General features: G+C 34.3%; 5 protein-coding genes and 1 long non-coding RNA gene across 9 annotated transcripts; 1 reads left to right on the forward strand and 5 right to left on the reverse strand.

The window, feature by feature from the left end:
• Positions 1 to 1458: 1458 nt before the first annotated feature.
• Positions 1459 to 3003, reverse strand: LOC140963511 (E3 ubiquitin-protein ligase ATL42-like). Its single transcript, XM_073422859.1, has one exon. It carries the CDS (start codon positions 2939 to 2941, stop codon positions 1712 to 1714), a length of 1230 nt encoding a protein of 409 aa, XP_073278960.1. The 5' UTR covers positions 2942 to 3003; the 3' UTR covers positions 1459 to 1711.
• Positions 3004 to 5653: 2650 nt separating this feature from the next.
• Positions 5654 to 7351, reverse strand: LOC140963101 (E3 ubiquitin-protein ligase ATL42-like). The gene has a single exon (XM_073422333.1). The coding sequence runs from the start codon at positions 7096 to 7098 to the stop codon at positions 5884 to 5886; it is 1215 nt and encodes a 404-aa protein (XP_073278434.1). The 5' UTR covers positions 7099 to 7351; the 3' UTR covers positions 5654 to 5883.
• A 2168-nt stretch (positions 7352 to 9519) lies between these two features.
• Positions 9520 to 13360, reverse strand: LOC140962778 (ninja-family protein mc410-like). Of its 3 annotated transcripts, none has more exons than XM_073421775.1 (3): positions 13237 to 13360; positions 11419 to 12552; positions 9520 to 10261 (listed from the first exon to the last, which is right to left on the reverse strand). In XM_073421775.1, exons 2-3 carry the CDS (start codon positions 12440 to 12442, stop codon positions 9765 to 9767), a joined length of 1521 nt encoding a protein of 506 aa, XP_073277876.1. In that variant the 5' UTR covers positions 12443 to 12552; positions 13237 to 13360; the 3' UTR covers positions 9520 to 9764. The 3 variants fall into 3 exon arrangements, with proteins under 3 accessions (XP_073277876.1, XP_073277874.1, XP_073277875.1); XM_073421773.1 differs by having other exon boundaries at positions 9520 to 10264; XM_073421774.1 differs by having other exon boundaries at positions 9520 to 10264; positions 11419 to 12507; positions 13237 to 13353.
• Positions 13361 to 14764: 1404 nt separating this feature from the next.
• LOC140962801 (uncharacterized) lies at positions 14765 to 16749 on the forward strand. Its single transcript, XM_073421812.1, has one exon. The coding sequence runs from the start codon at positions 15029 to 15031 to the stop codon at positions 16625 to 16627; it is 1599 nt and encodes a 532-aa protein (XP_073277913.1). The 5' UTR covers positions 14765 to 15028; the 3' UTR covers positions 16628 to 16749.
• Positions 16750 to 16976: 227 nt separating this feature from the next.
• LOC140963310 (protein NRT1/ PTR FAMILY 1.2-like) lies at positions 16977 to 22569 on the reverse strand. Its single transcript, XM_073422596.1, has 5 exons — positions 22482 to 22569; positions 22158 to 22375; positions 20652 to 21193; positions 18714 to 19188; positions 16977 to 18639 (listed from the first exon to the last, which is right to left on the reverse strand). The coding sequence occupies exons 1-5, from the start codon at positions 22567 to 22569 to the stop codon at positions 18211 to 18213; spliced, it is 1752 nt and encodes a 583-aa protein (XP_073278697.1). The 3' UTR covers positions 16977 to 18210.
• A 2374-nt stretch (positions 22570 to 24943) lies between these two features.
• On the reverse strand, positions 24944 to 26491 carry LOC140962529 (uncharacterized). Of its 2 annotated transcripts, XR_012172570.1 has the most exons (5): positions 26372 to 26491; positions 26170 to 26268; positions 25639 to 25753; positions 25468 to 25551; positions 24944 to 25370 (listed from the first exon to the last, which is right to left on the reverse strand). It is a non-coding gene; the product is annotated as an uncharacterized lncRNA (long non-coding RNA). The 2 variants fall into 2 exon arrangements; XR_012172569.1 differs by having other exon boundaries at positions 24944 to 25551.
• Positions 26492 to 26790: the final 299 nt, after the last annotated feature.

The following is a 26790-nucleotide window of genomic DNA, read 5'->3' on the forward strand; positions in this document are numbered from 1 at the left end:
CGGTTTGAGTCGGTTTAAGCATGAGAGTCGAATTAAGGAAAGATGGTGACTAAGGCTCTCGGGTTAGCACATGCTCGAAATTCCAGCAGCTTGCTGGCCTATTATTCGAGTGTCTAAAGGTCTGATTTTGAGGTTTTTAGGACGTTTTAGATGTTTTGAAGGTATGATAAAAAGTTGGAAAAGTTTTGGTTAAGTTTCGGGTCGATTCGGGGTAAAACCGAGAACCCGGTTCAAATTTTAAAAAGAATGGGTTAAGTTGTGATTTTGGCTCGGGTTTGCGTCTATGAATACTTTTAAATATGTTTTGGGATGTTTTAAGGAGCTTGGTAAGCTTCGGGTAAATTTTAGAGGTCCAGGGGAAAAACGGTAATTTTTGGGTTTCCAGGGGCAAAATAGTCATTTTGCACCCGGTGTGAGATTTTGGTACTGGCAGCGCCCTGAGCACAAATTAAGATATTTTAAATGATTATGCATCATGTTTACGGTTTTTACGCAAGTATAATAAATACGGTGCATGCTTAGTTTAAAGGAAAAATTATGTATATGCATGTTTTTATTAAGTGATGAATATGATGACATGTTTTGAAGGAAGTGATTTAGTTGTGACTAACACGATGACACGATGACATGTAAGGCCCGGACTCAGTGGGCGGGTAATGCCGTCGCTGATGATCCTCGCCGCCGGGTACCGCGGTTACACGTAGATGGATCCATCGACTGACATGATGACATGATGATACGAAAGTCACAGCTAATGAACGGAATTCAAATTAAGATTTTAACACGTATATGCTGATACGATGATACATGCTATTACCATGTTTTGACAGGTCACGGTTACGCATACGATATGATAACATGATGAGACATGTTTTGACACGTTACGATTTTACACGACACGTTCATGTTCATGTTTTTAAGCTCATGAAATGTATGTTTATTATGCTATTTTTCACTGTTGTGTGCTACGTATATGTACTTGCTATTACTGGTACAGGTGTGTTGAGTCTTTAGACTCACTAGGCGTGTGTGATGCAGGTGAGCATTTTGATCAGGGAACCAGAGGTGCCGAAGACTGAGTAGGCAGGCGGCATGTGAGGTGATACGACCCGAGGACCATTATTTTTCCGCACATTGATTCACGTGTTTTGAGAGGAGTTACATATTTTTATATGTTGATGATTTTACGATTTTTACACGTTTACATTTACGTTGATTTTACGTTGATTTTGGATGACGTTAGTTATTTTTAAACTGCACTACTTTTATTGGCAAATAAATATGATTATTTTAAATGTCATTTTGTAATTGCGAGCTTTAAAAAAAATATATATTCCGCACTTTTAAAACGAGAGACGTTTCACAAATCCTCTGACAATTTAATGGACTCACAGGTATAATTGTTTATCATGACTTGCATATGAAGTGTACAAAACTTTGATTAACAAGCCAATATTAAAGAGCAAGTACAGATCCTACTCTTCAATTTATATATTACTTGCTGGAATCATGAAAAATGCAAGTTTTTAATGTACAAACCTAGCTATTAGACTATCCTTCTCATACTAAAATCAAAGAGAATGAAACCATTGTGGATGTATATATATACACATATAAATCAACACGACTAAACTGGTGTTCTAGAGGTGAAAAAACCCTTAAAGATTCGAGTCATCCAACCACCCGATGGCCGAATCCGGATTGATGAATACTATGTTGTTTCATGTTTGTAGTAATCATAGATTTGCTGGCCCTGAGGATTGGATTCTCTACTTGTAAACCACTGCACTGTCTTCCTTGCAATCGGAATCCAAAGCCTCCTTATTCTTTCAGACTCGCTATTTTCGACAAGAAATGAATCTGTATTATCCTCAAACTCTGTGAATCTCGGATGGACTAGTATCTCGGACATGGATCTCTTGTCAATGTGATAGGGACAGTTTGATCCGAACTCTAGATTCTTCGACGAATCAGAGGTTGTAGGAACGCCTGGAAATTTCAAGAAACTGTGTCCAGCTGTTTGGTTGATAGTACTCATCATCTGATCATTTTCCTTCTGAATTTCCTCAACTTCCATGGAGTTGTCACTCATAAATCTTGCACTTGATGCATCTTTAAGAAACTCCGAATTCAACAATAGGAGGTCGGAAGAGCTCACGTTGCTCCAACGATTCTTGAAAATAACATCAGAATAACCATCAACCCTGTGGTTGAATCTGTGGAACCTTTTCTTGAATTGATCCGAATCGACACTTCGTCGTGCCGGTAATTCGCATCCTCTCGTACCACTCTGTGACCACAACATAAAGCTCCTGCCAATGCTAAATCTTGAAGATCCAAGGCCACTTTCTTCTCTCTGAGCATAGAACTCAAAATTGGATTCATCTCTTACCTCACCCGATGGGCTCCTCGAAGACCTTAAACTATTCGTACATGGCAACTCGGAAACGTCTTCTTGACTGATCTTTCTCCTACAAAGGGGGCAGGTCGAGTGTTTTTCGAGCCACTGGTCGATACAACCAATATGAAAAGCATGCTTACATTTTGGCAGCAACCGAAGAATCTCAACATCTTTGAATTTCGACAAACAAACCGAGCATTCGAGCCCGTCCCGCGATCCCCTCATAGAAGAAAATCTGAAGGATGGGAGTGATTCTATCACTGCTTTATCGACCCCTGTTGCACTAGAACTCAATCGAAACAGCCCATCTCGGACGCGAACCCGTAGGTTTGCGTTCGGAACATTCGCCCTACGGTGGCAGAATTTGGCATAGAGAAGGAGAAGAAATGTTAGAAAAAATGTGGCCGACAGAAAACCGATCACAAGAGCTACACTTGGCTTAAAATTGCTTGATTCTCGTGAATTCTGTAGTATTTGTGCTCTAACATCAATCATGAAAATCAAGAAAATGAGATGGAGAAGGAGAAATAATTTGATCATGTTCAAATACTAGATTTACTCACAACTTAAAAGTATACATAACAGATTTACCAAAATATGATTTCTTCAACCCTTTTATCCTAAATTTGCAACAACAGAAAAACCCTCGTGCCCAACGTATGCATGACACTCCACATAGCCGTGTCCTCACAACATTACTGTCGCGTCCAATTATATTTTCTACCATCGGACACATCGCATAGCGTATCCGACACGTATTCCTATCGTGTCTTTACCATATCTGTGTTATATCGATCACACTTCAAGTCATTTTTCGGGTACGAACTCTCGGTGTAACATAGACTCGATCACCTTAAAAAAACCTTCGAAGTTCGACCCGATTGTAATTAAGAAAACATTATCAAAAGTAATATACACTTCAATGATATTATATGCACAATGAGACTTGAAAAGAATTAAGAAATATATATTATGGAGGGTTTAACTAAAAAGTAACGTCCATAGATTTTCATGTCATAAAAAAAGTAAATATTATATACTTTGATCAGTCTAATTTTTCCTTAATTGGTGTGTCTCTGCCCAGTACTTTTCCAACTTCGATTTCTATAAATTCTTAGATCAAGACCTACTAATGCTATGTAAATTTAGCATTAGTTGGTTGTGATTCAGGATTAATTTTTTTTTAGTTTAATTATTGATTTTTTTTTTATGCATGGGCAAGTCAGAAAAGTTGGCTCGTGTTGTGTTTGGATATGCGAAATTAAGGCAAGACTGGTTGAGTTCTTACTACCACGAGACTCGAGCAGTGATTTCATATTTAATCCAGCAGTCTGCTGTTTCACCAATCTTCGTATAATAAACGGAAATTGCTTTGGTGATGAAGCAAAATCAAGAAAGTAAATTAAATGTTTTGTTTTTGTTTCATTGTTGCTTTAATATTTTTTCGAGAATCTTGTATGGTGGTGATAGTGAAGAGGGTGTGGCTTCAGCTACGGTAGGCCCACCAACGTGGCTAGAGTGGTAATTATATTTTTTCAAGTATCCGGGGAAAATTCGATCTTATTCGTGCATACACGATCATACGAAATAAGATCTTGATGTGTGTTAAAGATCATTGTTTGATTCTTTGATTTTGAGTCTGAACGGGATCTTGACATATATAAAAAATGACACATATCAAGATCATGGTCTGTGCAGAAGATTGAACAAACCGGTATTTGGCGAGTTGATGGCTGGTGTGATAGTACAAGAAGGTAAAATATTAACTCTTTACTTAACAAATTGGGGAAAAAAGATATTTGCTTTGGGTTTAAATCTTCTCGAAAATGAACGAGATTGGTAAGGTCATATTGAAATTTGGCGAATTTGATTATAAATAGGATATGTTTCAGCAAGCAGTGCCTTGGATATGTTTTCAAAACGACAACGTAGTGGTTATTAAATTTTAAAGGCAAAACAGTCATTTAATAATTACAATGGGGCATGTGAGCCATTATTTTGAAAAATGGACTAGTCAGCCCATTAAAATTTTTTAGGGGTTCCAGGCAGGGATGACAATAGGTAGGGTATGGGTCGGATTTCATACATCCATCTCCATACTCATTTATTAAATTTATCCCCATACCCATACCCATCGGGTATTGAATTTTATCCCCATCCCCATACTCATCGGATTATCGGATACTCATACCCTACCCAAATACCCAATTATCATATACAATTGAATTTTTTCAAATTTAAATTGTTTCAATAAAGTTATGAATATTTAAAAAATTATTTAAATGAACAACGAAGTTTTATATATTTTCTTCTCTTTTAATATACAAAGCATCGTTTTTTTTTAATTTTCAAATTTATGATTATATGTATTGAAAACTCCGAAAATCGGTGGATTGACTAATGAATCTTTAATATAAATAAATATAATTACTATATATATACATAGATACATACATATACATATATATATATATATTTATATTTATTAATTTAAACGTGTATTCGGGTCGGGTGTGGGTCGGATTATATCAAACCCGCCTCCATACCCGAACCCGAAAATCCTCACCCGATTACCCAATTATTTAATCGGGTCTAAAAATCCCTCCATACCCTCTTCTATTCGGGTCGGATATCGGATCTTCCAACAGGTTCGGAGGAAATTGCCATCCCTAGTTTCACGCTCATTAGGACTGAGAATATGGTAATATAGCTATCAATTTAGGTTTGGCTTGCCATTTTTTTTTTAAATTTTTGACTTGTTGACCCTGTCTAACCCGCAACTCATGACGGGTCGAGTTGGGTAAAAGTTTTCTCAACCTGCGAAAATAGTAGTCCATTTTTTTAAAATTTTTTTGAATTGTTGACCTTGTCTAACCTGCAACTCATGACGGGTCGAGTTGGGTTGGAGTTTTCTCGACCGCGAAAATAGTGGTCCGCCTCGTTTGACTACTCTAGATATGGCGTATATATAGTTACGTAATTTCTTGAGTGTTGGATATATTTTGGACATGTATTAACTATATTTTAATCACCTTTTCAAGAGTCTAATTTGTTTTTCGTCTTAATCTTTGGACTGACACAGATGTGTGTCATGTCCTTTTCGATATCTTCCATATCCATAATTTCAAAATATGCAATACAACACTAGTCAAGTTTTTTGATTGAACATTCACCATAAAACCTAATCCTCTTTGAATTTAACATATAATGGTTTATCAAAACTTGAAACTGAAGTGTACGAAAAGGCCAATATAAAGAGGCTAAGTACAGATCCTACTCTTCAATGTGTTTCAGAAAACTGGAAGTTATTAATGTACGTACAATCCCCCTCATACAATAATCAAAGATGATTAAATAAGTATGGATCCCAAAAAATATCAATCAACACAACAAAATTGGGTGAAGATACTCTTGAAGATTCGACGCTCGAAATCGAATTGATACTATATGTTGTTTCATGTTTTGTATTAGTAATCATAAATTTACTGGCCTTGAGGATTTGGAGGCCTTGATTCTCTATTTGTAAGCCACTGCACTGTCTTTCTTGCAATCGGTATCCAAAGCCTCCTTACTCTTTCCGAGTCGCTATTTTCAACAAGAAATGAATCTGTATTATCCTTAAATTCTGGGTATCTTGGATGAACTACTATCTCGGACATGGATCTCTTGTCAATGTGATAGGGACAGTTTGATCCGAACTCAAGATTCTTTGACGAATCTGAGGTTGTAGGAAGGCCTGGAAATTTCAAGAAACTGTGTCCAGCTGTTTGGTTGATAGTACTCATCATCTGATCATTTTCCTTCTGAATTTCCTCGAGTTTCATGGACTTCTTACTCATAAATCTTGCACTCGATGCATCGTTGAGAAACTCCGAATTCAAGAACACGAGGTCGGAAGAGCTCAGGTTGCTCCAACGATTCTTGAAAACAACATGTGAATAACCGACAACCCTGTGGTTGAATCTGTGGAACCTTTTCTTGAATTGATCCGAATCGACACTTTGTTGTGCTGGTAATTCGCCTTCTTTTGTACCCCTATTAGAGAACCATCTTAAGCTCCTACCAATGCTAAATCTTGAAGATCCAAGGCCACTTTGTTCTCTCTGAACATAGAGCTCCAAATTGGATTCATCTCTGACCTCACCAGATTGGCTCCTCAAAAACCTTAGACTATTCGAATATGGCAACTCGGAAACGTCTTCTGGACTAATCTTTCGCCTGCAAATGGGGCAGGTCGAGTGCTTTTCCAGCCACTGGTCGATACAATCGATATGAAAAGCATGCTTACACTTTGGCAGCAATCGAAGGATCTCAACGTCTTCGAATTTCGACAAACAAACCGAGCATTCCAGCCCGTCCCGCGATCCCCTTAGAGAGGAAAACCTGAAGAAAGGGAGTGATTCTACCACTGCTTTGTCGACCCCGGATGCACTAGACCTCGACCGGAACAGCCCATCTCGAATCCGCAGGCTCGCGCTCCGAACATTCGGCCCCCCGTGGCAGAATTTGGCATAAAGAAGGAGAAGAAACGTTAGAACAAACATCATGGACAGAAAACCCATTACAAGTGGCAGACTTGGTTGGAAGTTGTTTGAATCTGGTGGACTTTGTGGCACTTGTGCTTTAACATCAATTATGAAGATCAAGAAAATGAAATGGAGGAGGAGAAGAAATTTGATCATGATGAATTGATTCATGTAGAAACTAAGATCTCCAAATTTCAGAAAAAATATGGCTAACTCATAAAATAAATTACATTTCTTTATATGAAAAATGAAAATAACATTTTTTCAAAAACTTAGTTTGACTGAAATTATTATTTAAAATTTTCATCTAAAAAATGGCCATGAAATTCCAAATATTATATGTGGGTATACATACATGCATGTTTTTGTGTGGAAACTTTAAGAAATTGTATATATCTTATTGATTTGTCAGTTTCCTTGATTTCTTCCCTCACTTGTCCTAATGTCTTTCAAATTGTGCAATTTTTTTAAATATAAAATGTTAACGTAGGGTTAGGTACTTTCTCATGTTATTATCTGATAAAACTTTTATTATACACTTGTCCATTGAAGTCAACTTTCAAAACGAAATTTATTGGAGTAATTGATCTAAATTAATTGAATTGATCAAAATTTGCAAAAATCGAACTAAGTGAATTGTTATTTTCAAATAATCAAACTAATAAAAAAAACAAACTAATCAAGCTGAATATAACCGAAATAATTATCTATATAAACGGATTTATCGAAATACTAATAAAAAGTATCCCTCGAAAGCCTATTCATTAGGCTTCTTCTTGTACGATCGAGATTCTGCTATTTTACCAAACATTATAACTTATGACAACGATGTAACTCCAATCTTTTAAACCATACAACAGCACAAGCTTTACGTTTCGATCGTTTTCCTAGCAGTAATAACTATTGCATCATCACAGTTCGGTTTTGCAAGATAATCTTAGAAAAATTAACCAAACTAATTATCATTAATTAGAAGAGTAATGTTGTATATATATATACAATCAAATTTATACAATAATTCTTACAACATAAAAAATTAAACACAAAAATTTCATTTATCAAAATCTAATTATAAATTCAATACAAAATCTCACTATATAACTCATCGCGATATAATTGTTGTAAATATCGTTATACGATATGTTTGTTGTATTTTTAACATGATTCTCATCATAATACTGTTTTATCATTCAATATTTAATTGATATCTTTTAGCCGTTTCTATTAATCATTTCAATACAATTTTGAAAACACTAGGGACCGTTTTTGACGAATATCCTCACACGTGATTACCATTTTATTTTAGTTTCTACCATAATTTTAATTTTTAAATGCTTACTATTTTATATTTTTTTGAGGTAGCCTTTCTTTTTTAATAGACATTATAAATTAATTATTTTAGTCCTTAAATAATTTAATAAAGTTTGGTTTGGTTAATTAAACTCTAATGAAAATTGGGGTATGCCATCCAATAAATAATATGATCAAAAGTCAAATTTTGATACATCACAAGCCTACAAATTGATGTATTACTGCTCCCCAGCACTCAATATTTTATGTATCCTTAGGCCACCTAACCACGTATCTAATTATAGCTTAATTAATTTCAATTAATGTAATTAATGATTTTAAAAAACTGATATATAGTCTGTTTCTTTGGAAAAAAAATTGCATAGAGATGTATCAATTTTGTGAGACAGATCATATACATAACTCGACCTATGAATTTTTTTTATTTTTTATTTTTTTTATGTATGTTTGGTTGAGATTCTCGACTTCTTTTGTTTTCGAGCCTCCAAGACAAAATTATGGATCTAAAGCCATCTCCAAGGCTGCACCATTTTGGTGCAGTCTTTCTTCTTCCAATGAGGGCTGTGTTATTTTGGCCCCACTCTTCTGTGTCAAATTTGGCGCAGATGTTTGTTTTTGTTTTTGTTTTTTATTTTTTTATTTGTATTTATATAAATATTCGTATTAAAAATTATAAATACTATTTAAATAATAGTATAATATTTATTTTATTATTTTAATAATTAGATCTTTAATCATATAAATTTAAAAATAATAATTGTTGATTTTTAAAAAGAATATTTCGAGAATATTTTTTTGGTGTAAGATTTGAAAGAAATAGATTGGAGATGGATGTTGTATTTAGTACAAAAATCGTACTATTTTATTGTAAAATTTACATTAAAATAGATTTTATGGTTAGAGATAACTAAATTATTTGAGAATATGAAACTTGGAGCTCTCGGAACTTCTGTTTCAGAAAACAAAAATTAATTTTTAAACCACATTCAACTATAAAGCTGCGTTAATTTTGTTGGAAACTTTGCTAACCAAATCTATTCTGAATTTCTGATGAGGCACACGTGTTAAAGGAGCACGTGTGAGTGAAGAGATTTTTTTATTGGAGAAATTGATTTCTGATTGTAGAAGATAATTGAACCGAGAGACCATTACAAATTTTTTTATGTGCCTCTCTGTTTGCTTAATAAATAGAAATAAATATTACTATCAAGAACATCCTTGAATGTTCCATACCTGCCCAAAACTACTACGTCCGTGGGCACTGCTAAATCCATACAAAGCTTGAACAAAATTTATTAGCAAATGCTACATCATAAATAATAGGCAATAGCTGAGAAATATGCTTTTGGATTATTACACGACACTCATACCTTCTATAAACAGTAAGACGTACAAACGAGACCGAGCACGAAGCTGATATACGAAAGATGTCGAATCACATATCCAGAAGATGCCAATGCTTTTAGACACCCTCGTGATACAAAAAGGAAAGAAGAGAATACCATTCAGGATCTTCACATTCACAATCAGCTATGTGCCGAGGCAGCTGGATTGCTATTCGGTAATGATGCTAAACCAGCTCCAGATTCTTGAGTAGTACTATTCCCCTCGGCAGCATGCCGTATAAATTCTTCGGGAGACATGTGGGAGCCATGGCAAGCACACACTATCCTTATTTGAGTAGGACTGTACCGGTAAGTCACGCCAGATATTGTCCTTCCATTGGGGCTCGGGTCGGTGGTAGACACCCAAGGAAGGTTCGGATATGTACCACGGCCTCCAAATTTCAGGTCTGCAGCAATCCCTGGTCTTATAGCAGGATATTCCAAAGGAAATGATTCAGCTCTGGGATGATCAGATGTATCCCTCACATGATGGGTTATGTTGTTTCCTGTATCACCTTCTGCGTGAGAAATAGAGCCTTCTTCTAGAACATGCTGTTTTCCTTTACTTTTCCCATGTTCAATTGCTCTACCGTCATAATGTGTAGATTCAAAGGACTTGTGAACATTCACAGGCGTGGCTGCTACACCAAGAATACAAAGTACTAAGAAAGTCAATTGTATTTCCATCGGCCAACTGAAAGATATCGCGAACTAAAAACAATTAGACCCAAAGTTTTGTACAAACTTAATGATAAGGTGAAAAGAACAAGAATAATGGAAAAACCAATTGATATATTACGACAAGTGTCGTGGCTGCGTAAAAATGCAACGTGTTCCAAAAATTTGATGTGCGTGTAAAGCCGACAGATGAATAGTATCAGCTTTAGAAGAAAATTATTTAAAAACATTTTTAGGGAAATGTCAGAAGTAATCTGACTGGACACAAATTTACGATCTCCTCTAAAATTGCACATCAGCAGATCTATAATTGCATCTTACTTCAACCTAGGAAATCAAACAGCATCATAGGTGTTCTTTTTCTGGTTTAGGAGTCAATAATACAGATTATAAAACGAACTGAAAGATTAATAAACATTCACATGCAACTAGGGCCGCAAATCTATTGTTTTCACAAACATGATCGAACTAGTGTTTTCCATTAAGAATCAAGTCAACATCTCATAACTTGCATTAACATTGATACAAAAGCAATGTCTGCAAATGAGAAATAAGCATGAACTACAAGTTAGTGTTCAAAAGAAGTTAAAAATTCTGTTGTAAGGATATTTACTTCTGTAACAGTATAACAAAAAGATCCAAAAAGACTTATCAGATTGCACACACTGAAAATCTTTAAGCAGATTCTGAATAAATAAAATCACATTGATAACATTCTTTGAATTTGAAGCATGTAGCAAAAGTTCTCCATTTTATACAAACTGCTCATGGGGGTAAAACATATCATAACAATGGCTTAATTCTTAAGAGATTTACAAACCAACCAAACAACATTTTGTTACGAGGAAACAGCAATCAACTCAAAAAGGTAAATTTTGTGATAACTGAAATTCAATGTAATTTATGTTATAATAATAAGAGAGGAGACCAGTATCAGATGATAAGTGCAAGTCATGATCATGTCTCAACCACCACTCATTTCCAATATGATGCAATAATCTAGTCGATCGTTGGTTGAACATCACAAACTCTTGAGTTCTAAGAAGAGCCTTTCAGCTTGTACTATGTTTTACTTAAAATAACATGAAAAATATATAATGAACAATGAAAGTGTGACCTTGATTAAGCTTTCTGCTGTCATTTTGCATGTCTGAGTTTATGGGATTCTTTCCCAAAAACCCAGAGCGGATCTGTTGATGATGAGAATCAATGCCTCGAGAATTCTCCTTGTCCAACACCGGAATCTGAACAGAAGGGTATCCAAACATCAAAGGAAAATTGGGAGGTACACCCGTCTGGATAGCAGATCGCTCACTATTCCCGCTAGTCATACCATGGATCACTGCAGGCAATGGATAGTTAGACAGGCTAGGTGCACCAGAGAGATTAGAATCCTTTACAGATTGTGAGTAAGTCATGTTCGCTAGGTTCGTCGGTTGAGATGGAAAAGGAACACTATAGGAACTTGGAAAGTTTGATATATTGAACTCCTTTTCTGATGGAACGGCAAATCTCTTTGGACCTAAATGTTCTATGCCGCTTGGATCACCAAATGCATGAATCTCCTTTCGTGCACCAGATAGGCTTCCACTTTCTACGATACTTTTTGAGACATTATCATACCGGGAAACTTTCCTTGATGTCGAACCATCCATTTCTGAATCTGCTACATCTTCATTTTCGGCAGCTGACCCATCACACGTGTTTATGGAAATGTGAGATGTCCTACTCTTATCAGACAAAGCAGGTTGATTATTTTCTTTCTCATGCCTCTTCTGATGACACTTCTCATTAAATGGGCATTTTCTCTTTTCACCAACACCTGATCTCTTTTCTTCTTCTTCGACTTCAGTCGACCTCCTCTCGTTTGTTGCCCATGTTTCCCCAGTTAACGAATTCTTGGAAGTTTCTGAATCCACAGATGCTTTGCCGAAGTTTTTATAGAAGTTATCTTCGGATTTCAGGGGATGTTGTTGGTTTCCACCTTCTAGAAAGTTTTTGAACTCGTTAATCAATTTGCTACCCCTGTCACCTTCGTCTGTTCTGACGTCTGATGAGCTCCCATATTTACCTTTCAGTGAATTGTTACTTCCACCACAGGGTAGAGCCAAACTCAGATCAAGACCTTTCTCATCTTCCATATCCAATAAAATAAAATACTTCACACGCTTAACCCTCTAACTACCTCGCCGTGTAGCAATGAAGCCTTCAAAAAAATAATACGTGACTAAAAACCATATGGCTGAAATATCTGTATCAAAACATATTTGACTAGAGGACATAAGAGGGTACCAAAGAGTGCAATAGTATCGAAAAGGCAAGGCATTCATCCAAGCAAATCATTTCGCAGCATAGACTAAATACTAAAACATTTAACAAAAGTGAAAACATTATAGATCAAGTTTAGTAAAATACATATGGAAATTGAAACAAAGTTCATTAAATTCAACCATAAAACCCACTAACGGAAAAGAACAAACTAAACGTTCCAAACAGCAAAATCTCGCATCTAAGCTGAGTTAGTGTGATGAATAACACAAAATCTTGAACTTGATTAACGTTTCTTATCTTTTCTCTACCTTTCTATGCCGTAACTTACCGCTTATTACTCATGTAAAGCTGACCAACAAAACAATATCGTCAAACAACATTTTTTTCTCAACTTAACAGAAGATAGAAATTTAAGAAACCAACCAAATCAAGCAACTTCCACTTTTTAGATCTGACCAGATAAATAGACAAAACTATTAATAAATCAAGTAGGTCAACGAAAAAAGAGCCGTAGAATCATGCGAAAAACCCAAAAATAATTCTGCTCCAAAATAAGCAGAAATTAAGCCAAACCGACAAAAGTAAAACATAGTTGCGAATAAATGCTACTCAATTGAAAGGAGAAAACTAAAAAAACACGAAAAAAAGGAACAAATACCCATACCCGAGGAAGAAGAAAATTCCGCGAGCAAGATGTTTACTTTAGCAGACAACGAGGGTAAATTCGTGGAGGTCAGTCCCGGAAATGTGAGCCAGCGGTATCTAAGCCAGGAGGCCTCACTTTAATACCATTCTTATGAAGCACGTGCTATTTTATTTATTTATTTATATATTTATTTTTTCCTTTCCGAGTTTGATAATTGTTCATCATCCGTGTGCATCAAAAAATAAAATTACATATAATAATCATGTAATTATATCAAATATATAACTCCTAGAGTTAATATGTGAATATTTGAATTTTTAAAACATTTGAGAGATGTTAGTAATGAATAAATTTACTAAAATATGTATCTTGTAACTGAGAGACGGGTCAATCCTACCGATATTCACAATAAAAATTAATACTCTTAAGCATAAAAAATAATATTTTTTCATGGATAACCCAAATAAGAGATCCGTCTCACAAAATTCGATCCGTGAGATCGTCTCACACAAGTTTTTGTCAATTTACTAACATAAGTTTATGATTTTTAAATTATTAAATAAAAAATATTACTTTTCTATATTATGGATTTTTTTTAAAAATAAATAATATGGTGACATAGAGCGGATAACTAAAAGTCTCATATTTTATGTATAATAAAGTTTCTCTGTACGCATTGCGTTTTTGTACCATTTATATATACATGTGCGTGCTCTATTGTTAAAAAAAATTAGAAATTAAATTTGAAGGTTTAAGTGTTATATTGGTATGATCGAAAAAAAAGTTATTTTAAAAATTCTAAAAAACAGACTACAAGTTTACAACACTACTTTATACTCAACTTTTTTTATATATAATAATTAGACTTGATTTTAATAATAAAGTATAGATATAAATTTTTTACATCTATTAATTTTTCGAGGTAAATTTATTTTTATCACTTGTGATGATATGCTAAAAAATATTATATTAGTAAATTTTACACATTTCGAGAATTTATCTTGTTTTTTTCTGAAAGATTAATGGAATAATAGATAGGTTTTTTTTTTGAATCATAGACTAAAAATTCTATATATAAAAAAATTTATAGTTATATCATAATCACTAGAAATAATACATTGTTATAAACATATTTGAATAAAGAGAACATGTGGTTTATGGATGAAAATATGTCTAAGTAACAAGCAATCGGACCTAATCGACTTAGATATATGCATATAAAAAATTATTTAATTTCATAATTACTGTATTATTAAGTGTGAACTTTTTAGAGTAACTATGTTAGAGGATATCAAAATATTTAATTTTATAATTAATTTTCTTCGTTTACTAAAATCGGATCAAATCACTTCATATTTTACATATAAAAACATATATAAATTTTTTTTAAATCGAACAATTTTTTAAATTAAAAATAATTTCATATTAATTATTTAATTTTATTTAATCAAATTAAAAATAATAATAACATATACAATTATTATTTATAAAAAGACTGCATACAATAACACCAATTACAAATGCTTCGTTTTAAAGCTCGTGAAATTGGAGTGAAAATCCTCCGTTCGTCGACGGTCGACCCCTCCTTCGATTCCTTCTTCTGAAATCAGTTTAGATTCAATCCTACATCTTTCAATCCCCGATACGATTCGTAACAAAAAACCTGAATTCCAGCTTCAGTTAACCGACTTTACCAGGTTAGTAATTCTATGTCTCTCTCGTGATAACCGACTTTGGTTTCACTTTGAGTTTGAAAACAAGTAATACGCTTCCCGTTTCGATTATCAGTGGGTTCTTACTTTACACCACCATGAGTTTATTTAAATTCCGCCGATACTCTACGTTTCTTGATTCAACAATCAAAACCCACCTCAAGAATCCCCCGGAACCATTTCCAGTTCCCATCAGTTGCAAAAGCAATCCTCTTCCGTTACCCTATAGATCATTGCCGGCGGCCAAAGGACAAGATAGTGACTTTGTGAATGTAGCGTACAGTCATTTGATTAATTCCGAATGGGATAAAATTAGTAGCCTATCATCAGGTCTGACGCCATTTCGAATTAAGCATATTTTGCTGTTAACCCGAAAAGATCATGTTCTTTCCCTTGAATTTTTCAAGTGGGTTGAGCTCCAAAATTCCAAACTCAACACCCTTGATGTGCATTCGATAGTCCTCCACAGTTTGACTAAGCATCTGAAGTTTAAAACCGCGGAGTCAATTTTGAGTAAACTCCTTGGAGTGTGCATACTGGAGTTGGATTATCCGCGTAAAGTGTTTGAGGCTTTGGTCTACTCTTACAGGATGTGTGATTCGTCCCCACGTGTTTTTGATGCGCTATTCAGGACTTGTGCATGTATGAAGAAGTTCAGGAATGCTACCGATGCTTTTTGCTGGATGCGTGAGTATGGGTTTTATCCCACCATTGAGTCTTGTAATTTATACTTGAGTATGTTGAATGGTTCGAACCATGCAGATGTTGCCTTGGCATTTTATAAGGAAATCTGCCGATGTCGGATTTCGCCTAATGTTTATACTCATAATATTGTTATTGGCGCTTTTTGTAGAGTGGGGAAATTGGAGATGGCAGTTGAAGTGTTTAAGAAGATGGAACAAAAGGGATTAGCCAGTAATGTTGTGTCATATAATACATTAATCGCAGGATATTGCAGTAAGGGTCTCTTGAGCAGTGGTATGAAGCTCAAGAATGTGATGGACAAAAAAGGGATGAGACCAAATGCTGTTACTTATAACACCCTAATTAATGCATTCTGTAAGGAGGGGAAATTACATGAAGCAAACAAGCTGTTGAGTGAAATGCAAATAATGAAAGTAGCTCCCACTATTGTAACTTATAATACATTAATCAATGGTTATAGTGAAAGTGGAAATATTGAGATGGGGAACCGCCTTTTTGAGGAGATGGCCGTGGCAGGAATCAAGGCTGATATCATAACTTATAATGCTGTGATAAAGGGACTGTGCAAGGAGGGGAAGACCAAGAAAGCTGCATATATGGTAAAAAAACTTGATAATGAAAAGTTAGTACCGAACGCCTCAACCTTTGCTGCTCTTATTACAGGTCAGTGTGTCAGAAATAATGCAGAGCGTGCTTTTCAGCTCTATAAAACCATGGCATGTAGTGGTTGTCACCCCAATAAAATAACTTTTAAGATTCTGATATCTGCTTTCTTAAAGAATGAAGATTACATTGGAGCAGTTCAGGTTTTGAGAGAAATGATCGGGAGAGCTATAGCCCCTGATTCAGAGACATTGTCTTATCTATGCAATGGACTCTGCCAATGTGATAGAGAGGAGCTGGCCATGGATCTGTGCAAGGAGATCGAATCGCAGCGACTTATGCCAGAAGATTTTGGGAAAGCGGCCATCAAGTCGGTTGAATATGGATGATAATAGACTCTCTCTATGTTCTTTGAGATTGTCTGTGTGGCATTATTGGAGGTTGTAGTTTGAGCACTAGATCACAGAAAAGTTTACCCCTACCAATGAGTTCATATAACTTTTGAGAAAATAATTATTCTTCTGCAACTATTGAACTACGGAGCTGGAACTTTTTACAAGAAAGCAAATGAGTTTTTTAGTTCTGATGTTACTGGATATTGTGGATGCTAATATGAAAGTACGAGCCCTCTTGGCTCTCAATCACAGGCAGAGTTGGTTGAGTTAAAATTTGTACTCCTTCCTACAACCAATTATGTGGGGGATCAAATGGTTACATATACAACAACCTCTCATAAGATATTGACGGTGCATCAAGTTGTTTTTATGACCCATATTCAATAAATAAAAGGAGTCGGACACAATGATAATGGCTACCAGCCGAGTAGTCTCCTCTTGCCTCACTCTGATTGCATCAACTTATTTGTGGGCTTCACATTGTTACTATCATTCTTGTCTATGGATTGGATTTCACAACCTCCTCCCATTTGGGTCCATCTCTTATGTTTCCTTTGCAACTACAAAAGTCTTGTATAAGAGAAAATCGGATGGCTCACTCCATTGCTCATGCTGCTCTTGGTGTCATCCAAACCAAGAAGATCGGCCCTCCGAATGTACCTCTTCTTTTCTTCTTTTTTTCTTTTAGTAGAATTTGAAGAGTTTGAAGTTTGCTAGATTTGCAAGTTTGTTTTAGAGTTTTGAAGATTATAGTTTTGCAGATGTACATGGAGTTTTTGAATCTTGACTGGTTTCACTTTACATTTTAAAAAATTTTATTTTATGAATTCATCAATAAGACCGTATGTTGAGTTTACTCTGTCTAAGTTTTTCTAGAATTTTGATACGACAGTTGGTCTCTGCTCGAGTTGTCTACTGGTGTCTTGATTTATTTTTGTTGAAATTCAGTCGTGAGTCTTTTATTTTTTCTTTAGATTCAATATTTAATTGTTTATGCCTCTACGTTATGCATGAAACCACATAGTTCATGTGATTATTCTTGTGTTTTTGTATGTATTCATATGTATGTTTAACTGTGTCGTTTATTGGTGATATAATGATTTTAGGATGATTTAAGATGTCATTTGCCTAAAAGAGATTGATTTTTGGTAGTATGGGGAGTAGACATACTTGTTCTCTGAGTGTATGCTGAACTGAAGCCAAGACACCAGCTCCAGTTATCGTAATTGGTACGATTTCTTTTTGAGTTTCTAGATGTAACTAATGAATTGGTATATAATGTCGTAATTGCATGAATTAGTTCAATATCGGGCATTTTCCCTCAAAGATGTAAAATATGTTCCACTCCGATTTAATTGCGTAATTAATCCAATTAATTAAAATGTTAAATGTTAAAAGAAAAGATCTTATGTAGACTAAATTAGGTTGTGTCAAGAGAAATTCAATGTAGAATTCACAGAAAGGGAGAAAAAGATAGTTGAATTCTTGCATCACCTTTGAATTTTTTAACATGTATATAATCGATTCATTAGGTAGATAGGTATAGCGAAGAAGAGGAGTCTGTAGGTTTTAACATATCAATATATAGCGGCAGCTTCTTTACAGACAATGACCCCGGTATTCACTTCCTCTTCGGTATTTTCATCCCATATTTTGTCATTTTCACAGCATTTATAGGACCTGCTGCACACAATGTAGTAGAAGAAATTTGCAACGCTCAAAATGGTGAGAATCCAATAATAATAGTCATAGTGTCCCTTGTTCAGATTAGTTGAAACCCAACTTTCTTTCCCACCCCTTTTGGATGCAGTGTCCACGATAGTCACGATGAGACTGCCCACAAGGTTTCCAATGGCCAAAGCTAAGGAGAAAAGTGCGACCGCGATGCTGCCCATGCTGTTCGGAAATTGAGAGTAATATAGCTCAATTTGACCAATCGCATTGAAAGCCTCTGCTAGTCCGGTAAGACAGTGCTGCGGTATCAACCACATGGCCGTCATGTTCACCTGCGTATGTAAAGTACATATACATGATCAGGCCAAAGATGAAGATTTAAAAAATGATGATCAACATATAATACCTGTTCTTTTGGAGTTTCCAACAATCCCTCCTCTATAGCCCGGGCCCTCCGGGTCCTCTCTACCATGGCGGCCGCTGCAGTGGCCATGCAAGAGATGAAAAGCCCAATGCCAATACGTTCTTTCACCCCGATTCCCCGAGGGTTGGACGTGTACTTGGAGAGATGAGGGACGAGTATCCGATCATACAATGTGACCCAAGCTGTCAGTGTTAGGAGTCCAAATATGCCGAAAGATCCTGGCGGGATTTTGAAGTTCCCGAATAAACGACGATCCAGTGTGCTTGCTTGAAGAACTGGGAATGTATGCTGGCTTATGGTTACGGCGATCATGATTCCGGCGGACCAAATGGGCACCAGTTTGATGACTAGTTTGAGTGCTTCTACTTGCTGGACTGTGCATAGTTTCCATGGATCTGAGCCATCTGTGTTTGTGTCTTTCTCGGGGTCTCTTATGATGCAAGCTTTGTTTAGGTACCTAATTAGATATTATTTTAATAAAATAAACATCAAATTATCCATCAAAATTAATGTAAACTATTGCATTGGGATAATTTGTTGCTGTTGATTTAAGGTTTGAATCACATTAATCTATTTCCTGTTTTTCCCCCTAAAAAATTATGCATGTATTTTATAATTCCAAAATATTCATATGAAATTTGTTATTAGTACACTAGTTCTCGTGTGTAAGTGTTAGGTGCGAGTCTAGTCGATTTTTTTAATAAATAATCTCGTTAAAAAGAATTGAATGTTTAAAATATAAACTTATTTTTTCATGGAAAAAAAGAAGAAATAGCAGCATTTTGGGGTTTTTAAAAATTAAACAAAGACATTTTTATTATGGTTCAAATATTGTATACACAATATAGAAATAGATGCGTAAACACAACAATTATCCTAAATTTTAATAATTTTAGACATTGTACTTGCAGAAAATATTAGTAATAGATAAGGGTTAATGCTGAATACTTTAGTGGAGTAAGTATTTCGTAAGACAGTATCATGAATCTATATCTGTAAGATGGGTTGATCTAGTCCATACATATAATGAAAAATAATACTTTGACATAAAAAATAATATTTTTTCAAAGACCGGGTCAAATAGGAGATCTGTATCATAAAATTGACTCACGAGATAATCTCATAAGAGTTTTTGTATAGTGTCTTTGTATAATCATAGAATAATCATATCACCGCAATCTAAAAATTTTAAAATCATACTGTGAAAAAAATAATTTTTAAAAATAACAAAAAACTATCATTTTCAAAATAATTATTTTAATAAATCATCAAGGAGTATAATAAAAAAAAATTATTTCTTGATTTTAACATAACCTCTAAATTTTTTACACAAATAATTTAAACAGCATAAAAAATATTATATATAAAATAACTAATTTATATGCAAACATAATATATGATATATGCACCCTTATAAAAATCAATATGTGCTATAATTGAAGTAATTATACTCATCAAGTCACTTCAAATTTAATAAATAAATTGTCTTACTTTATAAATTAACGTCTTATTAAAAGAAAATGAAAACATTAAAAAATAAAGCTAGAGTAAAAAACTATATAATAAATTTAATTATTAACTGAGTAAATATATGAGCATCTTATCATAACATAGAGATAAAAGGGAAAATTATATTTTTGGATCCTATAACTTTTATGTTTTTACTTTTTCATTCTTCTCACGTTTTCAATCAATTTATGGTCTTAATCAACTATTTTATACATATTTTGCAATTTTAATCTTTTTTATCGGAATATTGACGTCGCGTCACCAGAAAATGCCGATGTGACCATAAACATTGCTAACATGTCTAATGTCACGTAATAAAAAAAGATACAATGTGGCTAAGACTGTGAATTTATAAATAACATGAAATTAAAAACATGCTAATTATAATATCACATCAAGAGGTGTAAGTACCTTAAAGAGTCCGTTGGTTGAACAAGTTTTGAACCTTTGGCATAATAATAAGAGCAGCCTCCATTATCATCAAGCTTCCTATTCTTCCAAGATGCCACCGCAACTTGAAACAAACCAGTGAGCAAACTCTTGTTCGGTTTCACGATCACATAAAATCTTGAACCCAAGAAGAACACGATCCCAGAGAACAACATGAGCCCGACAGGGACGCCGAAGCCAACGATCCAACCGAATCTGTTTTGAATGTAAACTATAACTGTGACTGCTATCATAAGTGATACTCCCACTGAGGCGTAATACCAGTTGAAGAAGCTCTGTAAGACCCTAGAGTTACTAGGGTTTTCGGGGTTGTCGAACTGGTCTGCTCCGAAAGCCATCGAGCAAGGCCTGACTCCGCCGGCTCCAACGGACATGAGAGCAAATGCCGTGAAAAGAGCCACGAGTTGGCCTGGCTTCCGCTTGATACAGTTTCCAGTTAGTGGATCACATGGTGGTGGCCTTAGGTCTTGGAATATGGCCGTGAACCACAATAGTACCAACCCCTAACGCAAGAAAAGTTTTTGAATTTAAGTATTAAATCATTTTACCATAATTTTGTGTTGAAATTGGGAAAATTAGGAGTTTTTTGTTTTAATCGTGTGGGCGGTAACTTGTCAGAGTTTGTTTTAATCCAATAAGTTGGATTTTTTTGGTTTGGTAACTTTTTCTCGAAATCACTAAATCCGATGAATATTTCTTTTCATTTATGATCTCCTACATGGCTCATGTGATGATAATAAAACATATATTAAGCTATATCTAAGCAAAATGAAAAGATTTTGCCTTTTTTTTTGGAATTTATTTAGTGTCGTTTTGGTTTAATTTTTCCTTTTATTTGTGCTATGATGAATTTTAATGTATAACATGGGTTTTATTTGCATCATATAAGACACATAAGAGAGAGTCGATGTTAAATAAGTAATATTAGTTAAATTTAGTGATTTTGAGAATAAAAAAATCAAAACAAAAAAATCCAAATTACTGGATGAAAACCAAACACCAAGTTATAGGACTAAAAAAAAAGACCATATCGACTAACAAAACCAAAATCCTAATTTTTCTTGTTGGAATTTGAATTTGTTGTATAAAAAAGAAAATTTGAATATCAAATCTTTCCTCAAACTAAATCATCCAATATTCCAAAATAAAATGTAACCCACCATATATATTTTGGATTTTCTAAAAACATAATTTCTATCAATTTTTTAATCTCTCTAAAAGCTTTAAAATCATATCATACATAGTTTTTATTAATTTTCGAAGCTCTTTAAAAGCTTTAAAATCATATAATATAATCCCTCTCCCAATTCCAAATTAAATAAAAAATAATAGTATCAAAATACTGGAAAATCTATGCATTGTGAAATCAAAAAAAGAACTTTTCCATTCCATCCAAACAAACTCGTAAACCGCATGCATGAAAATTCAATCTATAATCTAGCCAGTAATTCATATATCAATGCTCACCATGAACGTCGTGATCGTTCCCATGGAAATGACGAGGTATCGACCCAAGTACGAATCCGAAAGAAAAGCACCCAAGATTGGCAAGAAGTTGGAGATGGCTCCCCATATGAACAAAACGCTTGTTCCACTTGCATTATCAAAATGATACTCTGTTATCAAGTACAATATCATATTTGGTAGAAGTCCAAAACTTGCAATCTTTTCAAATGCCTCATTTGCTGAAAACATTAAAAAAATATTAACTTCTTGTTGCAAATTTTTTTTATATATATGCATCATTAAATCGACTAAATATCGATTTATAACATAAGATCTTGATCTTGCCTATAACAAAAGGCATGGTCCAAAGGCCGCCTTTTCTCCGCCGATACTTCTTCGGATCAATCTGTGAAGCATGATCAGAACCCTCCATTTTTGTTATTCACAAAACTGCAGGGAATTAAATTTAGTGCATATTTGCTTAGAGAATAGAGATGCACGAGATGATTAATGGGAACAAATTTAAGACATATAAATTGAGTTTGGCATCAGACCTATCGGAGAAAACTAGAGAAACGAGACTGTTATTGTTTGGTTGTATATTGTTTGGTGGTAAGAATCTGCAGAACGGTTGTCTTCACCTTTTTCTCGTTTGTAAAAGAATATTACGAGAAAACTGTCTTTTGGTAGTTTATATTTATTTTTTTGTCATTTTCAAATTTCAATTGTTATATTTGTAATTTTAGTCATTTTTCCGACATTGCCATCAATGTGGTACCGAATGTCATTGACGTGTGCAGTGACACGCCGGCACTCTTGATGAAAATAGAAAATTGCCAAATCAAAAATTATAGAACTGATGACAACACGGAGGATCAAAATCGCAAAGATTAAAAAAGAAAAGACAAAATAGTACATGAATTACTATAAGTAGTTTTAATCGGTATATGATTCAACTAAAAGTTCGATTTTACCCTTAACTTAAATTGCATTAACCCCAGATGTTTTTATTAGATTTAATTAGATACATATTTTTAATTTCAAAAGTATTTAGTTTAATTTTGTGATTACATTTTTCAAAAAGAGTATATTTATTTTTTAAAAATTATAGCATAATAAATAAGTGTCACTATGATAGTATGATGCTATCAAAGAGAGGCTGTGATAGATAAAGAAGTTTGGAGAGTTGAATATTAAGCTAACTCCTGATAAGAAGAATTACAAACATATATGAACAAATAAGTTATATACTCAAATATTAATATATTTTAAACTTATTTATAAATATATAATAAAATAATATTATTATTTTTATTGACACAATAGTATTACATATTAATAAAATTATAATTCAATAAATAAATCATATACACTAAATATATTTTAATATATTGATAAAATATAATACATTACTATCTAGAGTTGGATCTCGTATGTGTCGGATGATCGAAACAATTTTAATCATCATTTTAGTTTCTCGAAATCTAATATTGATCTGTTAAGAATTCGGAAAAGTTTTCGACATGAAAGATGTAAATCGTGAAGAAAAATAAAAACAAATCTCCAAGAAAAAAGACGCATGTAGCTGCCAGAGCATTGGCACATCGGCCTTGAATCTCACTCATTATCTCGATTTGATATGCTTCAACGATCGAAAGTTTATGCCGTTTCCATTCTTTGGCACCTAAACATTATGTTCCCTTAGTTCTGGTTATCTTAATTTATGCATGTTTTCATAACTTAGTGTATTGTAAGTTAAGGCCTTTCTTGATTTACTAAACAAACTAAGGAGGTTTGATCTGTTGACGTCTGTGTGTCAAATAGAATGTACAAGATCTTAGTTCCGAAAGCAAGATCATACAAATTATTTTGTCTTTGAGTTAGTAAATTATCATTGTAAAGGTAGAGGTGATGCGAAAATCAGACAGCAAAACAAAGAATTGCAAGTCCCTAACATTATACCATCTTCTTCACCAAATTTCATTTTTACATATCATTCATCTGCAAAGAAAAAGGTCTTTAAATTCTTGTAAGTACGTAAGTTGATAGTATTGTGAACCGAGCTTGCTAGGCTGCGATAAATGGAATTTATGCTGGTGAGAGAGAAAGATGAACTACTGGAGAACGTAATACACTTTTTACCGGAGGATGAAATAATTTCTATCTAGAGTGATGCTTTTTGTTGTGACTGATTTTTCATACTATTTTGATTTGCAGTGTCATCCTCTTTCCTATAGCAATAACTTTCTATATTACATGATGGTTTATTCATTTTGTGGATGGATTCTTCTCTCCAATTTATGCACAACTAGGGATCAATATATTTGGTAAGCTTACTGTTCCATAATGATGAAAAAAGTAGGAATAAATTATTAATCATTTTGATGATATGCACTGATTCTGTGCATTAATGCATTCATTGCCTCTATTAATTTGAGTTATCTCGCTGAACTACCCATTTGATCGCTGTAATATGTTGTTTGTTTTCTTCTTGGAGAGTGGTTTATTAAGCGAATGCCATTTGTTCGTCACATTTGCAATGCCTCCAAGAAAATTAGTGCAGCTATATCTCCAGGTACACTTCCTTTTCTTCTTGCATTTTTCTTGTTGATAGACACTGTTTAAGCATGGAGCGTAGCTTTTCCAATTTGATTGCAGATCAGAGCACTAAGGTTTTCAAGGAAGTGGCCATTACAAGGCAGCCGCGTATCGGTGAATATGCATTTGGGTTCATAACTTCATCTTTGACCCTCCAGGTCTGCCATGTTTTGCATCTTTTTCATTTAGCATGAATACATCTGTTTTTTTTAGAGAAGCTACATCTATTATTTTGGTCCTCAAACTTGTTCCTTTTTTTCATCTGAGTTAGTTTTTGTGGATATTAACAGTTCATTTCTTCAGCTTATGATGATAATCTGATTGTTAAATTCCTAAATATTTGTTCGCATAGTTGCTCTATAAAGACTTTAAAAAATGATGGTAGAGGGATTTCCACTTCTACAATGCTGATGTAATATCATTTTACCGCTTGACTTCTGTTCTTATTATTGATGGTGATATATCAGTCATCTCAAGAAGATTATCTCGTCTCGTCTCGTTTCATGTAATGTTTGTGATTTTGGATTGTTGCCTTGTGGTGGTACCTCTTGCTAACACTGGCACGATGAATCCTATGAACATCACCTTAAGTGAAGAAGTTAACATGCGCATTCGTTGGTAGGCAAGACCTAAGGTCTACAAATTGAAGGTAAATCAAAGACTGAAAGCTTAAAGATAGACGACAGCAACCAGTCAAGGACGAGGAATTGCTAAAATGGAAACGAGGAAGGACCTCCCACAAATCAGCACAGGTAGGAAAGCCATGAATGGCATGCTGAAGATTCTGAATAGCTTCTGACCATTTCTTCTGAGGAGCCTACATAGCAAGTACTCGATCAAATTTTTTCCAAGAATCAGCCAAACCATACAATAGAACCAGCGCAACAATCTGGCGACATACAACCTGAAGGTAACCCAATTGACGAAAAGCCCAAAAGGCCCTGGCAGACTTCTCAGAAGCTTCACAGCAGACCAAACTCTCTTTCCCTTTCTTTTTCCAACGTTTTGCAAATTGCTTCCTGCGATTTTGGGATGGAGAATAATCTCTAAAACATCGGAATGCAGAAAGAAACAAGAATCCGCGGAGAAAAAAGTGAACTCCCAAAGGATGAAACAAATGCTAAAAACAAACCCCTGCACTAGAATCATCAGGGTTAAGAAAGACAGCTCTTTGGTAGCAATTGAGAGCACGGAGAGGCGCGGGGGAGTCATTTGCATAATAATTACCCAGATATCTGAATGCGTCCCCATTCTGAGGGTTAAGCATCAGATCCAACATGAAATGCTCCACCGCTTTTCCCCTGATTTCTTGACTTTCCTCACCTTCTTCCCATAACGAAACTCCCTAACTTCCATTGGATACAATTCTTTATACAGACAACCACCCTTCAAGGAAAAGATGAAAACAAAAGTAAAGAAGAGCCTGTGGCATTACCAGATTAAAATGAAGAGATGGGCCAGCTGGCAAGGACTCGGACTCCTTGTATTCTTCTTCCAGCTTCTTTACAGAAACATATTCTTCTTTTTCCAATAACTGCAATCAAATATGGCATATAATTAACAAAAAATAGTTAATTAACTTCGTTACACGCAGGTGGAGAATCAGATATACAGAAGGGCTGGGAATAAGAGAGCACCATTTTCTCCGTAAACCGAGGTTTTGATGCTACTGACACTCGAAAAAGTGCCAGCTTTGATCGGAGGAACGATGTGTGTGTTTCTGCAACAGAGGAATTTGTTTTCTTTTCCGTTTTTAGAATTGGTTGTGTAAGCGCTTAGCTTTCAAGCGTGCAGTATTAAATTTTTTGGTGCAAAATAAAATGTAATATTAAAAATATATTATTTTTTTTAAATAATTTAAACAAAAACATCTAACAATATTAATTAAAAATTGTAAAAATAGTAACTCAAATGAAATAAATTATTGATAATAATAGTAATGATGTTAAAAAATTTAAAATTAACAACCCCTACTCGGTTTCATCAAATTTTCAAAAAAAAAACTATAAAAAATATATTTCAAAAATTATTTTATAAGACTTTTTTAAAAATAAAT

The sequence above is a fragment of the Primulina huaijiensis genome, chromosome 17, assembly GCF_012295235.1.
Source record: "Primulina huaijiensis isolate GDHJ02 chromosome 17, ASM1229523v2, whole genome shotgun sequence".
Lineage (NCBI taxonomy): Eukaryota > Viridiplantae > Streptophyta > Magnoliopsida > Lamiales > Gesneriaceae > Primulina > Primulina huaijiensis.